Source organism: Oculina patagonica, chromosome 12, assembly GCF_052425735.1.
Source record: "Oculina patagonica isolate OP01 chromosome 12, crgOcupat, whole genome shotgun sequence".
Taxonomy (NCBI): Eukaryota; Metazoa; Cnidaria; class Anthozoa; order Scleractinia; family Oculinidae; genus Oculina; species Oculina patagonica.
In genome coordinates this window covers 23,038,863-23,052,700 of record NC_135769.1, presented here as the reverse complement: position 1 = coordinate 23,052,700, position 13,838 = coordinate 23,038,863, and the positions used below count along the sequence as shown (strand labels likewise).

The 13,838-nt window shown below is 39.3% G+C and overlaps 3 protein-coding genes across 3 annotated transcripts in view; 1 reads left to right on the top strand and 2 right to left on the bottom strand.

Annotated features, from left to right (window-relative positions):
* The window catches only part of LOC144632334 (uncharacterized), a 229,078-nt gene that overhangs the window by 106,635 nt on the left and 108,605 nt on the right, over positions 1-13,838 (top strand). The gene's annotated exons all lie outside the window — the stretch shown is intronic.
* Positions 1-13,838, bottom strand: part of LOC144632248 (uncharacterized) — a 66,338-nt gene that overhangs the window by 10,475 nt on the left and 42,025 nt on the right. Inside the window, 6 exon segments of the mRNA XM_078490840.1 lie at positions 382-899; positions 1,940-2,040; positions 2,702-3,258; positions 3,261-3,565; positions 4,418-4,574; positions 4,996-5,142. Of these exon segments, the coding sequence (XP_078346966.1) occupies positions 382-899; positions 1,940-2,040; positions 2,702-3,258; positions 3,261-3,565; positions 4,418-4,574; positions 4,996-5,142 (1,785 nt within the window).
* Positions 10,941-11,870, bottom strand: LOC144632310 (beta-1 adrenergic receptor-like). Its single transcript, XM_078490932.1, has one exon. It carries the CDS (start codon positions 11,868-11,870, stop codon positions 10,941-10,943), a length of 930 nt encoding a protein of 309 aa, XP_078347058.1.

Sequence of the window (13,838 nt, the reverse complement as noted above, 5' to 3'; positions counted from 1 at the left end):
GGACGAGGTTCTATAGTTACGTATTTCGGGAGTTCCTATTCCCCCCCCCGGGGGACCCCGGCCCCCCACCCGGAAACCGGGGAGAGAGGAGAGAAAAATTTGCCCAAAACCCCGCGCCCCCCGCCCCGGGCCGTCGACGGAGCGAGCGCGCTAACCATTAGGCCACCGCGCCTCCCACTATAGTTACGTATCAACAGTCTATTAGGAAATCGCTTGCGATTGGCTATCCGAAACCAATTTGCGAGAAAGTCTTATCTAAAAATAATTTTACTTGTGGAAACGCCGTTTCACAGACGCAGTATCGAAGTTGCACGCTCCGGATAATGGGCTCCTGACAGAATCAGAATCAATTCCCTTTTCTCCAACAATCAATATACTTGCCTTGTAACCTGGTCCTCTCCTCGTCATTTTCAGACTGCTGCCTATGTAACCTTTCCTGCAGTTGTTTCAGGTACTCGTCCCGGGCCCTGGCGGAGAGTTCGCGCTCTTCCAGACCAGTCTTATGGGTGACCTCCACCTTTTGTCGTAAGTCACTCACTTCTCGAGTCGAGTTTAGCACTTGGTCCATGAGAGACTGGAGCGACTTGGTGTGAGCATGCGCGCTGGTAGCCGCTGACACCTCCTGTTCTTTGAGCCTTCTCAGATGCGCGATCTCCTCTTCGTGCTCTGCGCGGAACTGTTCCAACGCTCGCCGATGAAGATCTTTTAACGTTGCTATCTCGTTGGTTTTAGCTGTCTCTAGAATTGAAAGTTTTCGGTTGTGTGATGATTGCAAGTCAGCTTTTTCGGTTTCTAAGTTTTTAAACTTCTCGCTGTTTTGCGTGATGATTAGGTCGGTCTCGTCTTTCAGTCTTTGTTCGCGGCGTTGGTAAGAGTCCTCCAGAGTCTTTAAGTGAGACCTTGTTAATAAAAAAAATAAGTAATAAAGCAACAGATTAAAGTCACGCTTCCAATCAGAAACCATACAACATACAGGTTCGAACCAGGTATATAACATATTTGGTGTCAAATACTGTGTTTGTGGTGTCTCGTGTTCGTAATAAACATTACTTCTGTAGAAATACACTTGGTTGGCCAACACTCGTGAAACGCAGGTTATTTCACCGCTGCGTTTTCTTTTCAAAATGTGGCCCATGATATGACGAGACATGACACATCTACCCGTGGCACCAATTTACCGGCGCAATTGGCAAGCCGCCTTCCAGACTGGACTGGATAGCTTGACATCGTCAGACATAAGTCCATTTTACTTTTGCAGCCCTGAAGTGCTTTTAGCTATTTTATCCTTCCTTTTATGTCTTTCTTCATTTTTTTTCTTTCTTTTTTTTCTTACTATTTTTTCTTTTAATTTTAGACTATGTGGGCCTCATACACCTTTGGTGATGTGAGCTCCCTGGATAAGAACATTATTATTATTATTATTATTATTATTATTATTATTATTATTATTATTATTATTATTATTATTATTATTATTATTATTTAGAAACGTAGGAAAAGCCTAGTCACATTGTCATATTTAACTAAAAACAAACTATAGGGTACCGAAATCATTCTAACTCGAAGAAAAGAAATAACATACCGCAAATCTCCGCTCTAGACATCAAAGTCAGTTTTAAATTGTTTTTACAATGTACACAAGAGTTGCTTACTCTACCCAGGCAAGACACAAATATACATCGTTCAGCATTTCTTGCTCCACAAATGTTGCGGCAGGTTTTTGTTTTGTCGATCAATTTCAATATGTTGGAGGGCAAAGAGAATGTTTCTATTTCGTTCATTATTTTTTAGCATATTTAGGAACTTCCCCGACTCAAGCAAACTTTACTTCATGCGAATGGGGCATTACTAAATAGAATGGACAGAAGGGTTCTGCAAATTCGAATATACTAACGCAAAGCGAGATGTGAGAAATGTGATTGAATAACAATCTTCTTACTTGTGAGAGGTATCGATATTAGCCAGTTCGTCCTTGTGCCTTGTTTTCAGTGCTTCGATCGTGGTCAACAATTGTTCTCGCTCAAGTTCTAAACGGCGCACCTATAAATGTTGGTAAAACAGTTCAACAAAGTCAAGGTACATTAATGCAATTGTTTAAAAGCCCTTTTAATATAAACACAACGTCATGCGGATGGGAGCCAGACAAGTCATGATCCGCCACAATCTACCACAGGCCTGAATTTTCATATCCCTTTTGGACCCTGCGCTTCGCGGAACGAAAACTCGCGCTAAAATACGAGATATTGTACCAGTACATTCTTTAAACTAACATTTTGAGACATTCTCAATCAAGTCTACAGTAGTGAAACCAAAAAGGAGAGCAAATACAGTATAATGAACCAATAAGAGTTCGAAGTTGTTGTATTCACGTAACAGACGTTAAAGGCGTGAAAACGCACGTGACCAAGTCGCACTTGGCTTTGGCTTGGCATCTGGTTGGTTGAAAAAGTGGCGCGGGGTTTTTAAACCAATCACAGAGCGCAGTACGACAAGGTTAAAGCTTGTACGGATGGCTTTCGGCACTCAATTGAAAACCGTTTTATACGGAAATGCATGGTGATCAGTAATGTGAATTAAAGGGTTTTTTTTTTTTTTTTTTTTTAAAAAAAAATTCCCTTTTTAAAAAATTTTCCCCAAAAAAAAAAAAAAAAAAAAAAAAAAAAACCCATAAAAAATATATACCTTAAAATAAAAATCTCACCTTTCCTTCAAGCTCTGACACCTTGCTTGTGGCGTCCAAATCTTTCTTTTGTCTGACACCCTCCATCTCCTGTACTTTCCTCATCAGCTCTTTCACTTCTTCCTCCAGTCGCGTCTTCTGCTCCTCGTGATGTTCACTCGCCACCTCGTACTCCATCAGCTGACTTTGCTGCAGCTCACTCTCAGCTTTCAGTTTGGTCATCTCGAGTCTTTCCAGCGACGACGGTTGAGGGATCTGGGGCGATGGTTGAAATGCAGCAGGGGACTGGTACTGCAGTTGGTAGGGAAGAGTCTGGGTCGGAGTCTGACCGGCAGGCGAAGCGAAAGGAGCGGATTGGTACTGGGCACTTGGAATTGGCTGCTGAGGATACGACTGTGGGGTGTACTGTTGGGCTGTCATGTGCGGTGGAATGTTAGCCTGAGGAGGGATAGGTTGAGTTTGAGTTGTATATGGTTGCTGCGATGAATATTGCTGTTGATGAGGAGGGCCAGGTTGTACTGGAATTGACTCAGGGGGTGGTGCATGCGGTACTGCAGTAGGTGTTGAAGGAGGAGGACAACACTGGTCTGAGTAGGCAAAGGATCTTGTGCTTGAGCTCGCTTAGCCGGTTGCTGTTCGGTGGTTGGTCTTGCTGTGTCTTGATTAATAGATGTTTGACGTTTATCTTGCATGCCTCTCTGTCTAATGTCTTCGTTGTCCAGTGGCCCCCCTTGAGCAGCTGCCTGCTGCGGCCTATCCAGGGGACCCCCCTGACTGGGAGCAGGATCTGGTATATCCAGCGAGGACTGCGGACTTGCCTGATCACGCCATCGTCTTCCTCTTCTCGGACTACCTCCTGGGGACTCCCATGGGAACAAAGACGACCTGAACAAAAAAATTAATTAGTGAATCAATCAATCAATCAATCAATCAATCAATCAATCAATCAATCAATCAATCAACCAACCAACCAATCAATCAATCAATCAATCAATTAATCAATTAATCAAACAATCAATCAATCAATCAATTAATCAATGTATCGGTCAGTAATGCTTCCAGCGTGACTTGATCAGACAGTCAGCTGCCAGACAGTCAATCTAACAATCCATTGACAAATCTTACTTAACTTCTTGCATTCCACATTCTGCTACTGAAGAGAATTAAAGTGTACATCAACAAAACTGATTTGCAGTATTCACGTTATAACCACCATACTCCTTGTAGCAGTGTCATGCCATTTTGAGAACCAGATTTGGGATGCAAATATTAAAGTTAGAAAAGACTGACTCAGCCCGAGATCACGATTGCTATCCTTCATAAGGATTTGCTGTAAACCTCACCTGCGTGTAAACTGGGCACATGTGCATTTTCTGTGCACTCTGCTAAAAGTTTTTAACCATATTTTTTATAAACGCCGGGGGGTTATTAATTTTTTTTTTTTGGGGGGGGGGGTTTTTTTTGGGGGGGGGGTTTTTTAAAAAAATTATTATTTTTTTTAAAAAAAAAAGGAATAAAATTAAAATTTAAAAAAAAAAAAATTAAGGGGTTTTTAAAAAAAAAATTTTAATATCATAAAAAAATTTTACAAAAAGATAAAAATTTATTTTTGGCTTGTTCAAAATCGATAATTACTCATTTCTTTTTGAGTCTATTGATGCAGCGTTTATTCGAGAGTGGCGTTTAATCGAGGGAGGCGTTTAATCGAATAAATACGGTAAATGCTTTAAAACTCACTTGCTGCTATCATCAGTTGACTCCACCTGTTTTGGTTTTGGTGGCTCGTCAGGCGTAATTCCCAGCATGCGCAAGAACTCATCATTATCACCGTCCTCCCGGCGCCGGCCGGTTCTTCTTGGTGGTGAAGATTGTCTTTCTTGACGTTCCGGGGGGGCTGAACACGCAGAAATAAACAACAATTAAATAACTTGTTAAAAAGAAGGAATTAGGTAAAACAATGAGTTATACACGCATTATTAACAAATTACAAATCGCTTCATAAATATAATGCTACTTGGGACCTACGATGCGGGGATTTTGCGGATTTTTGTTCGTCTTATTTGTTCTGAAATTAGTGGTAATGGCAACTTAACCCATGAAATGAACATCGTCTTTGAACATCTAAAGAAAGCTTACAAAACCTTTTATTTTTTAGGTTTCCTACGACACAAATATATATATATATATTCTGGCTGTTCAAAAAGTCGTTAAAATCCGTGACAAAGTCCCTTTTTTTATTTGGATGCGAATATAATAAATAAAATAAAATAAATAAATAATAATACAACAATAACGAAAAGAAGCACAGGTTGTACCTTGTGTACTTGGCGAGTCCTTTTTGCTCTCTCTGGGAAATGGCGTGCTGGTTTTTAGAGGAGCATTATTTAGATCCAGGGCCCCATCGTCATCACCACCCAGCCCTAACCAGTCTCCCCCGCCGCCTCCACCACTTGGTTTTGATCCTGTAAACAAGAAACATAGCGTTATTAAAGGATGAAGCGAGACTATGCTGGAAGCTGGAATAATAAATACGTCTCAGACGTATTATACGTTCAATATTAAGTACGAAATGGTTACTTCAAGACGCACAATTTTTTTTACTAGACATTTAAAATCATTAAGAGAACGTTTTTTTTATCATTTCTCCAATGATTTTGTTGACACCTTGGCGAAAAGGACAGTGAAAAAGAGTAACAGTTTCGTCTGTTTTGTCCGTTCCGCATTTATCGACATGTAATTATGCGTTCTAGAGGAATGTTACGTTTGTTTTGCGCGTTTTACAGATGCAAAAAGTTGTTAAGCTCGTCTGGCCTTTAAGTCGTCTTATTTTCCGTATTAATTTTATCGAGAGGTATCCACTCTTGAAGGCACAAGTGTAATAACATTGGGTCACAAATGTAATAAAGTCACGAGTGTAATAAGGTTTGGTCACAAATGTAATAAATGTTTCACACACAGGCACACATGTGAATGGCACCTGTCATTGAAATTCTGTTGTCAGTCACTATCACTTTACATCTACACAACATTTATATTGGAGAACTTGTCTAAATGGACATATTAATGATTGATTCGGTTGAAACACGTCACATAAAGCACTGCTCTCAGCTAGTAACATATTCAAACGGAATTGCATTCAACCTTAAGGTAATTAGGGAATAAAATCCCCTAGATGGCACCAAGCCTCAGTAACACCCCTCAGTAACAGTGACTCCTACTTAGTTAGGGCTAGTGATAACCAAAGGATTCGAGTTGCGGGCGACACTAATGCAAGGGGTTCTATGATTGATAAAACTTTAATTTAAAAATGTAAATATTTGTTTGTGTGCGATCGGAGTCAGTTTATTACGCAAATGAAGTCTGCAACATACAAGGGACATAATTGCCTTAAATCCCAGATAGTAGTCTCCGTTTCGCAACAATTACTAGGCGTGAATCTAAGGTTCCTTACTTTCAACTTTTAATTTCGTTTACACAGTTGAAAAAGAAAAGAACATAGCGATCACAACAGCTTTTTATTTACAATAGCAAACAGAAGTTTACTACTTATTCCCTATCTCTTTTTGCCAACGAGATAGGCGAGCGAAAACGCGAGCCTGTCTCGGAGGCAGTATATAGAGCCGTGCGTAGTGTGAGGGCTATGCAGAAAAAATCTCAGAATCTTTCAGCTCGCGATTTTCGTGTAATCCGGTTCCGTCAGTGATATTTTTTTGACCATACTAGGATGTTGGCGGAAGTTGTCGAAAACACAATTTCCGATGTTTTTAGCCAATCCGTTCAGCATAATCTGTTCAGCACGTGCACACTTTGTTTGGCCAATCAGCGCGCTACTAATTTGTTTAGCACGTGCGTGATGCATTGGCAACTAAAGTTGCGTGTCAGATAACAAAGAGGTTTCAAATCTGTTCGCTTCAAAAAGCCAAAATTCCCGAACTAGAGATTGGAATACGAAAGAAACTTGAATAAAACTTTGTTTATAATTTAATTTCATTTAAGATGAAGGCGAGAAATGTATTACAAAGCTTCAAAATTTCCAAAGCTTCGAAAATTTCGAAGTCATACAGATTTGCATGCGTAATTAAGTTAGGTCGAGCTATGAAAACAACAGGGAAACGAATTTGGTGTCGTGGATTTTATCGATCAGAAAAGAGCTATTTAGAGTTTTTTTTTTCGTTTCTCGAATTTATAAAATAAATGCCCTATACTTCATTTTTTTTACTGGAGTGTCTAGCTTTTTTTTCTCGGACAACCGGGCCTTGAATTTTCCTTAAAGCTGTCTCAACAACAACAGTTTAACGTGACATTTGAGACGTCACGCATTGCGCGTGATGAATTATTCTCGGAACGGTGGTAGTAAAATAAAATAAACTTGTTCCATCTTTGGCCGCAAAGATGGAACCTCAAATTAGTTGGATACTTACGTGTTGAGTGGATTTAACTGCAGTGTGGAAAGTTTAAAATGATTTGTTTTGGCAAATCTTTGTAAAAGTTTGCTTTTTGTTTCGTAATTTATTTTCCGAGTTCAGTCGGTCACAGCAACTTTGATTAAGACCTTTAGGACTTAAAAAAAAGCTAAAACTGCAGCGATAGCGGCATCGAACAACAATGGCTTGAAACTCTCAAAAAACATGGAGTTTACAAGATTTCTCACTAAATCTTCACTACTTTCACGGTATTATTTTAGAACTTTTTCCTCATTTAGCCTTCACAAAATCGCATTTTATTCCAGAAACATTAAAGATTTTCAAAGAAAACACCCAATATTTATTGATCGGACCAAAATCATAAAGTGTACTTTCAGCCAAACATTTACAATTATCCTCCCTTCTTCTCTCGATCTCCCGTTGTACTCGTTGGCATTTCTACCGATAGGTACCACTAGTATGTATGGCATAAATTTTTATCAGATATTTAACAATTGGTTCATGCTTTAGCGTGCTCCATCGAGTTATGGAGCACGCGGGAAGTTTGGAGAGCACGAAAGAAGCGGAAGAGTTGCCCGAGGCGATAGCCGAGGGCAACTCTAGCTTCTTGAGTGCTCTCCAAACTTTCCAAGTGCTCCATAACTCGATGGAGCACAGCTAAAAGCATGAACCAATTGTTTTATAACATTGCCGGTGGAATTGTGCATCAAAACCGGCCGCGGGAAAAAAATTGTTTATTGTGTGCAGTGTGAGAACATAAACTTAGCGGTCGAGCAATAAATTACACATGTACAAGTTTACACGATTGGAGCAGTTTGTGTCAAATGGCTGATAAATTGACTAAGTTTATACGGTGGCAGAGCGAAGAAAAAAAATGACAAAAACAGCAAATACTGAGCACTGTTGATTCTGAGACAAGTTTTCGCTGAATTAAAATTAAAATGTTTACTCCCGCGTGGAAGAAAATTAAAACAAAACAACCTCGAACAGCCGAACAGATTCCAAGGGTTAAAAGAGTCAAAGAATTCGGTTCCATGCTTAGTTTTAAGTACTTTTGTGGACCGATTTTATTTGTAATTGATGTAAATAAACATTTTTGAAAACGGTAGTTGAATGAAGCGCCCGATGAAGTTAATTTTTCCCGAGCGGCAAAATCACAACAGAGCCGTAGACGCTTTGGTGTAATGCTTAAAACGCCAAAACTTGCGTCAGGCAGCTAGTTTTTAGTGCCATCGAGCTGTTGTCATTCATGGTTGGCCCATTCTTCCACGTTTATAGGGCAGTGAAAAAAATGATTTTCGTCCTTCGAGACTCGCACGTTAGTTGTTGTTGTTTGAATGAAGGAAAGCACACAAACAACTTTGACGGCAAAATCGAATTTATTTTCTCTTTCGCTCTCCTTCTCGTAATAAGAAACAGCTTACCTTGTAGCTCGTATCCTTGGGAAAATATTGAAAGGATTCACTTTTCATATTTCGAAGATAATATGTCATCGCTTTAGCAAAACATCCGCAGCGTATGATCGAGTATGAGCTTTACTCAGTGAGATTTTCGTTCGTCGATTACGTCATCAGCGTGCTCCATCGGGATTTATATAATAACCTGAATTCTACACGCATTTTGATTGGTTCTTACTTATGATCTATCAGAGTACAGACACATGGATGACGTCACGCGGTGGTGTGACTCGCGCGCGGGATCAGAGTTCATAGTCGGCAAAGTTTTTCAAACTTGCGGGGCCACAACAAAGCAAAAAAGTTCAGCTTAATTACAAATCTTCAGTGAGAAACAATACGCCAAGCATTGTTCACCTTTCGAAGCATTTAACTGGGCGAAACAAGCTTGAAGAAGACAGTGAATTATTCGAGAAATTATCCGAAATCTGTATGAAAGTTTGACCGATGTTGTACAGTTGGACGACGCCACGGAAAACAAACGAATTGCGGTTGAACGCTTCGGTTAATGCTTACAGATTTAAACAACTTTCCAATTCGGAATAAAGGTTAGTTTTTTCATTGACTTTCAATTGACCATTTTTCTGTTTATTCAATCGGATTAACAATGCTTCGTGTTAACGAAAACTTAATAGTGAAATCAAAACAACTTAGCTCATCGGTACGGCAGCATTGCCCACACAGAAGTGTGCTGAAGTCTTGTGTTATTATATAAAACAAATAGATTTCATTTTGCCGTGCGTCTGTTCAGTAATAGATCACAGAAGACGTCAAAATGTGGTATGAACATCAGTGACCCACTCGGCTAGCGCCTCGTGGACCACTTCTCTGTTCATACCACATTTTGACGTCATCTGTGATCTATTACTGAACAGACGCACGGCAAAATGAAATCTATTTGTTAATTATATAATAACCTGAATTCTACGCGCATTTTGATTGGTTCTTACTTATGATCTATCAGAGTACAGACACATAGATGACGTCACGCGGTGGTGTGACTCGCACGCGTGATCAGAGTTCATAGTCCAAATCAGAGTTGTCGGCAAAGTTTTTCAAACTTGCGGGGCCACAACAAAGCAAAAAAGTTCAGCTTAATTACAAATCTTTAGTGAGAAACAATACGCCAAGCATCGTTCACCTTTCGAAGAATTAACTGGGCGAAACAAGCTTGAAGAAGACAGTGAATTATTTGAGAAATTATCCGAAATCTGTATGAAAGTTTGACCGGTGTTGTACAGTTGGACGACGCCACGGGAAACAAAGGAATTGCGGTTGAACGCTTCGGTTAATGCTCACAGATTTGAACAACTTTCCAAATCGGAATAAAGGTTAGTTTTTTCATTGACTTTCAATTGACCATTTTTCTGTTTATTCAATCGGATTAACAATGCTTCGTGTTAACGAAAACTTAATAGTGAAATCAAAACAACTTAGCTCATCGGTACGGCAGCATTGCTCACACAGAAGTGTGTTGAAGTCTTGTGTTATTATATAAAACAAATAGATTTCATTTTGCCGTGGGTCTGTTCAGTAATAGATCACAGAAGACGTCAAAATGTGGTATGAACATCAGTGACCCACTCGGCTAGCGCCTCGTGGGCCACTTCTCTGTTCATTGATGTTCATACCACATTTTGACGTCATCTGTGATCTATTACTGAACAGACGCACGGCAAAATGAAATCTATTTGTTAATTTGAGCACGCTTACGTATACTGAATTTGATTGCGCGGCTCTGCTAGCTATGTTATAAATATTGTTTTCGAATCACAAAACTACCACTGAAATCATTCAGGGGCACCCAACGAGAAAATTATACTATAGGTGTCGAAACATCGTTATTTAGTGTCCTTTTTCTGCGATTTAAAGCGTTATTTTTAAACGCTAAGAAAAGTGTATCTTTTCGGATACGCTAGCTGAACTTCAAACTTCAGAGAATTTTAGAGAACGAAATATTATTACCCGAATTTACGAGCCGCTGTTGCCTTCTAGAAAATCGTAGCTAGCCTTTTTTCGTACCCAAACCGACATTTTTCTCCCTCCGAAAACAACAGGCATTACTTTCCCCACGTCACGAAATTTTGAGATAAAGAAATCTCCAGTTTTTCGTCACCCTTTAATTTGGAAATCGTGGGCGATTATAGGTCCTCCGAACAAATATTCACCGAAACGGTCTGTTGGGTGCCCCTGATCGTTGGGACAGAAATTGCTACGCTCTATCAATCCCTTTTTTTACTCAGTTTTAGTACATCCTAGTTTGTCCTCATACAGCTCGAGTTCAGATTGTTTGCAACTCTTATTGCATTGAGACAGAAGGCGTTAAGCAACAATGACACTGCAAATGCGGTGAATTGCGGCATAGCATGGTCGGTCCTGCGATTAGTGTGATGCTCTATTTCTGAGCCAAGACATGTTCCGCAGTATGTCCATGATAGCGTGTCGAATGTGTCTCATTTTCCAGCAGTAAATTACAGGGTTCAAGGAAGAATTAACAAATAAGATTGTCAATGACAAAAGAAAAACTCTCTTTAAAGGAATACTCGGACCACTGATTACATTAGCGGCCAAACCGACCAAGAAAGGCAAATAACAGATCAAAAACACGACATATACGTAGAATATACCGACTGCAGATTTAACGACGCTAGCAAAATTTGCAACTTCACCATTCTCTACTCCATGTTGTACTTGCAGAGCCTGAATCTGATTCTTGAGGCGTTGTACGGTTAAATAAATTCTGATGTAGATCATTGTTGTGAGAACGACACCAAGAGTTCCAGAAATAACTGTCAAAAGGAAGAATATGTCGGGACGCACCCACAACGCCATCAAAGGAAAAAATACGCTAAAAACCCATATTGAGAACACCACAGCAACAACACGCTTGTGAGTCACAAGTTCATGATATCTGAGATGAAGATGAATAGCCAAGAATCTGTCTACACTAACAGCAACGATCCCAGAGAACGAAGCTACACAAAACGACGACGAAATGATGACAAAAGCGTATTTGCTGCTGCAGCTAGGAATATTTCGTTGCAACCATTTGACCAAGAGTGAACTGTAGAGTGGTTGAACAAATAGACCAACACCAACATCAGAAACAGCAAGACTTAGGAGCAATGTCTTCAAAGTCTTTGGCAACGACGAAGTTTTTCTTATGGCGTGGATTGTTACAATGTTCAACATGATGGCGGTATAGCATAGAAAATTGTTGAAGACACAATTAGCGACATACGTTGAGCGAAGGTCTTCAACATCGGAGATTTTCGGGTAGTACTGCAGCGATTCACAAGTTGATTTCTTCATGATATCAAACTTTCCTAAATTCACTAGGGCGTTTAACACCAAAAATATTTTACGCAGCTAATAAGAGGGTTTTCTTTCGCGGCGAAACGGAACAACTGGGTCACTGGTTAAAATGATTTCTTTTTCTTATTAAATTGACGATCCTCTGTCATTAAACGAAGGCAGTAAAGTACTCCAGAACCTTTTCTTTGAGAAGTTTTGTTTCCATAAAATAATGTTACTCAAATTTCCCGATGAAACTGAATAATTCAAGATGTGCGCTGTAAAATTAAGGTGAAACTTGCAATTAATATGCGAGTCTTCAATTTTCTAATTACGGGTCGAAACAAAACCAAGAGGTTAATGTCACTTTTCTCCGTGTAATGTTTATTAAACAAACCATGTATTTGTGAAAATTTCTTGAATTTTGCACCAATTAGACCTGAGAACTGAGATCTGGAAAAGAATAGTACGGATAAAGGTCTTTAGTGTTCAGTGTGCGCATTGAAAAAAATGCTATGTATATATTAAAATGACAAAAGAAAAGCAAAATAGGTGTGTTAATTGATGGTCCACCTGCAAACTGCTGTCAGTTTTAAGTTCCGTGTATCGCCAAGTGGATTAAAGCTTTGCCAGAAGTTACGCATTTTTCGAGCAGTACTGGATGAAGAGAAATGCTTGATAATAATAAAGTCGCACACCATATAGGACTCATAAACGATTTAGATAATAGGCCTTATCAAAGTTTTCGACGCCATCTTGACGGGTAGGCAAAAGTTTTTATTCGCCAAGTTTGAAGGATGTAGCTGGGCTAGAAAGCGTTCAGTTACGTTTTTAATTTCCCATACATTTGTCTATAATTTTTCCCGCGAACCGCGTCAATTTGCGGAATTCAATTTTTGTAAAAGATATTTGCCTTCGGATTCTCATATAACCGCGTTGCCTAGTATCTTAACTTGCCGGATTCTCATACAAACACTGTAATTTCTACCAGCTTTGCCTACTCGTCAAGATGGCGTCGAAAGCCGTGATAAGGCGTATTATAAAACTATTTATGTATAATGGGGCTATAGCAAAGACTGTGTCTTTACGGGGGCTGAAGACGAATAATGTAGCGTCTATTATTCCATTATTTTTCCTGCTCTCAAATTTCCGTTATTCTCTTCTGATTCCAGTCAAGAAAAAACACATTATTCCAGAGAAATGTCGCTAATTATTCCAAACGAAATATAGCTTTCGTTATTCCCGAAAACCAGGGACATTATTTCGTTATTCTTATTCCATTATTCCTCTTCAGGAGTCTTTTAACGCGCCCCCCTTTGTGTAGTACAGCGGGTAAGCATATAAAAGCCGTCAAGCTTGATTTTCGTTACCTAAAAATGCCCCCATTGATAAGTAATGTTGTAAACACGCAAGAATAGACAGAGCGGGAAAAACTTAAGCAAACGAGATTGGGAATGGAAGCCAGGAGAATCTTACTAATAATTTACAATTTTGCTTATTTCTTTTCTCAGTGTTAGCAAACGCGAAGACATAAATATTCTTGGAGTCGCTCTTTCTGAGTAATATGCAATCTGTGCTGCAGAGCGTACTTTTGATAAAAAAATATATATATCAAAATGGAATCCTGAATCATCAAATTACCCCGAGACTACACACAAAATCACGAATTTATATTAAGTCAAAAGGTTCTAAGCAACATAAGCACATTTTTGAACTTTCTTTCGACTTTGGCAAGTGACGTGCATGTTCCATATTGGGAAAACCTTTTTTTTCTGTCTGAAAGGCGCGGGACAAACGCTTTCCACTTGCAACTTCTGATTTCATCAACGCAATTAAAAAAAACACAATAACATGAGTAGAGCCGCTTTTTATTTACAACAGCGAACAAAAGTTTACTTCATATTCCTTTTTATTCTAGTATAATTATTTGGCATAACTGTATTATAGACTTTTACTACTTTTACCTTTTTGCCAAAAACTGAAATA

What these genes read in the sequence shown, in the direction of transcription:
- LOC144632310 (XM_078490932.1), bottom strand. Translation starts at nt 11,870, where the DNA reads ATGAAGAAATCAACTTGTGAATCGCTGCAGTACTACCCGAAAATCTCC.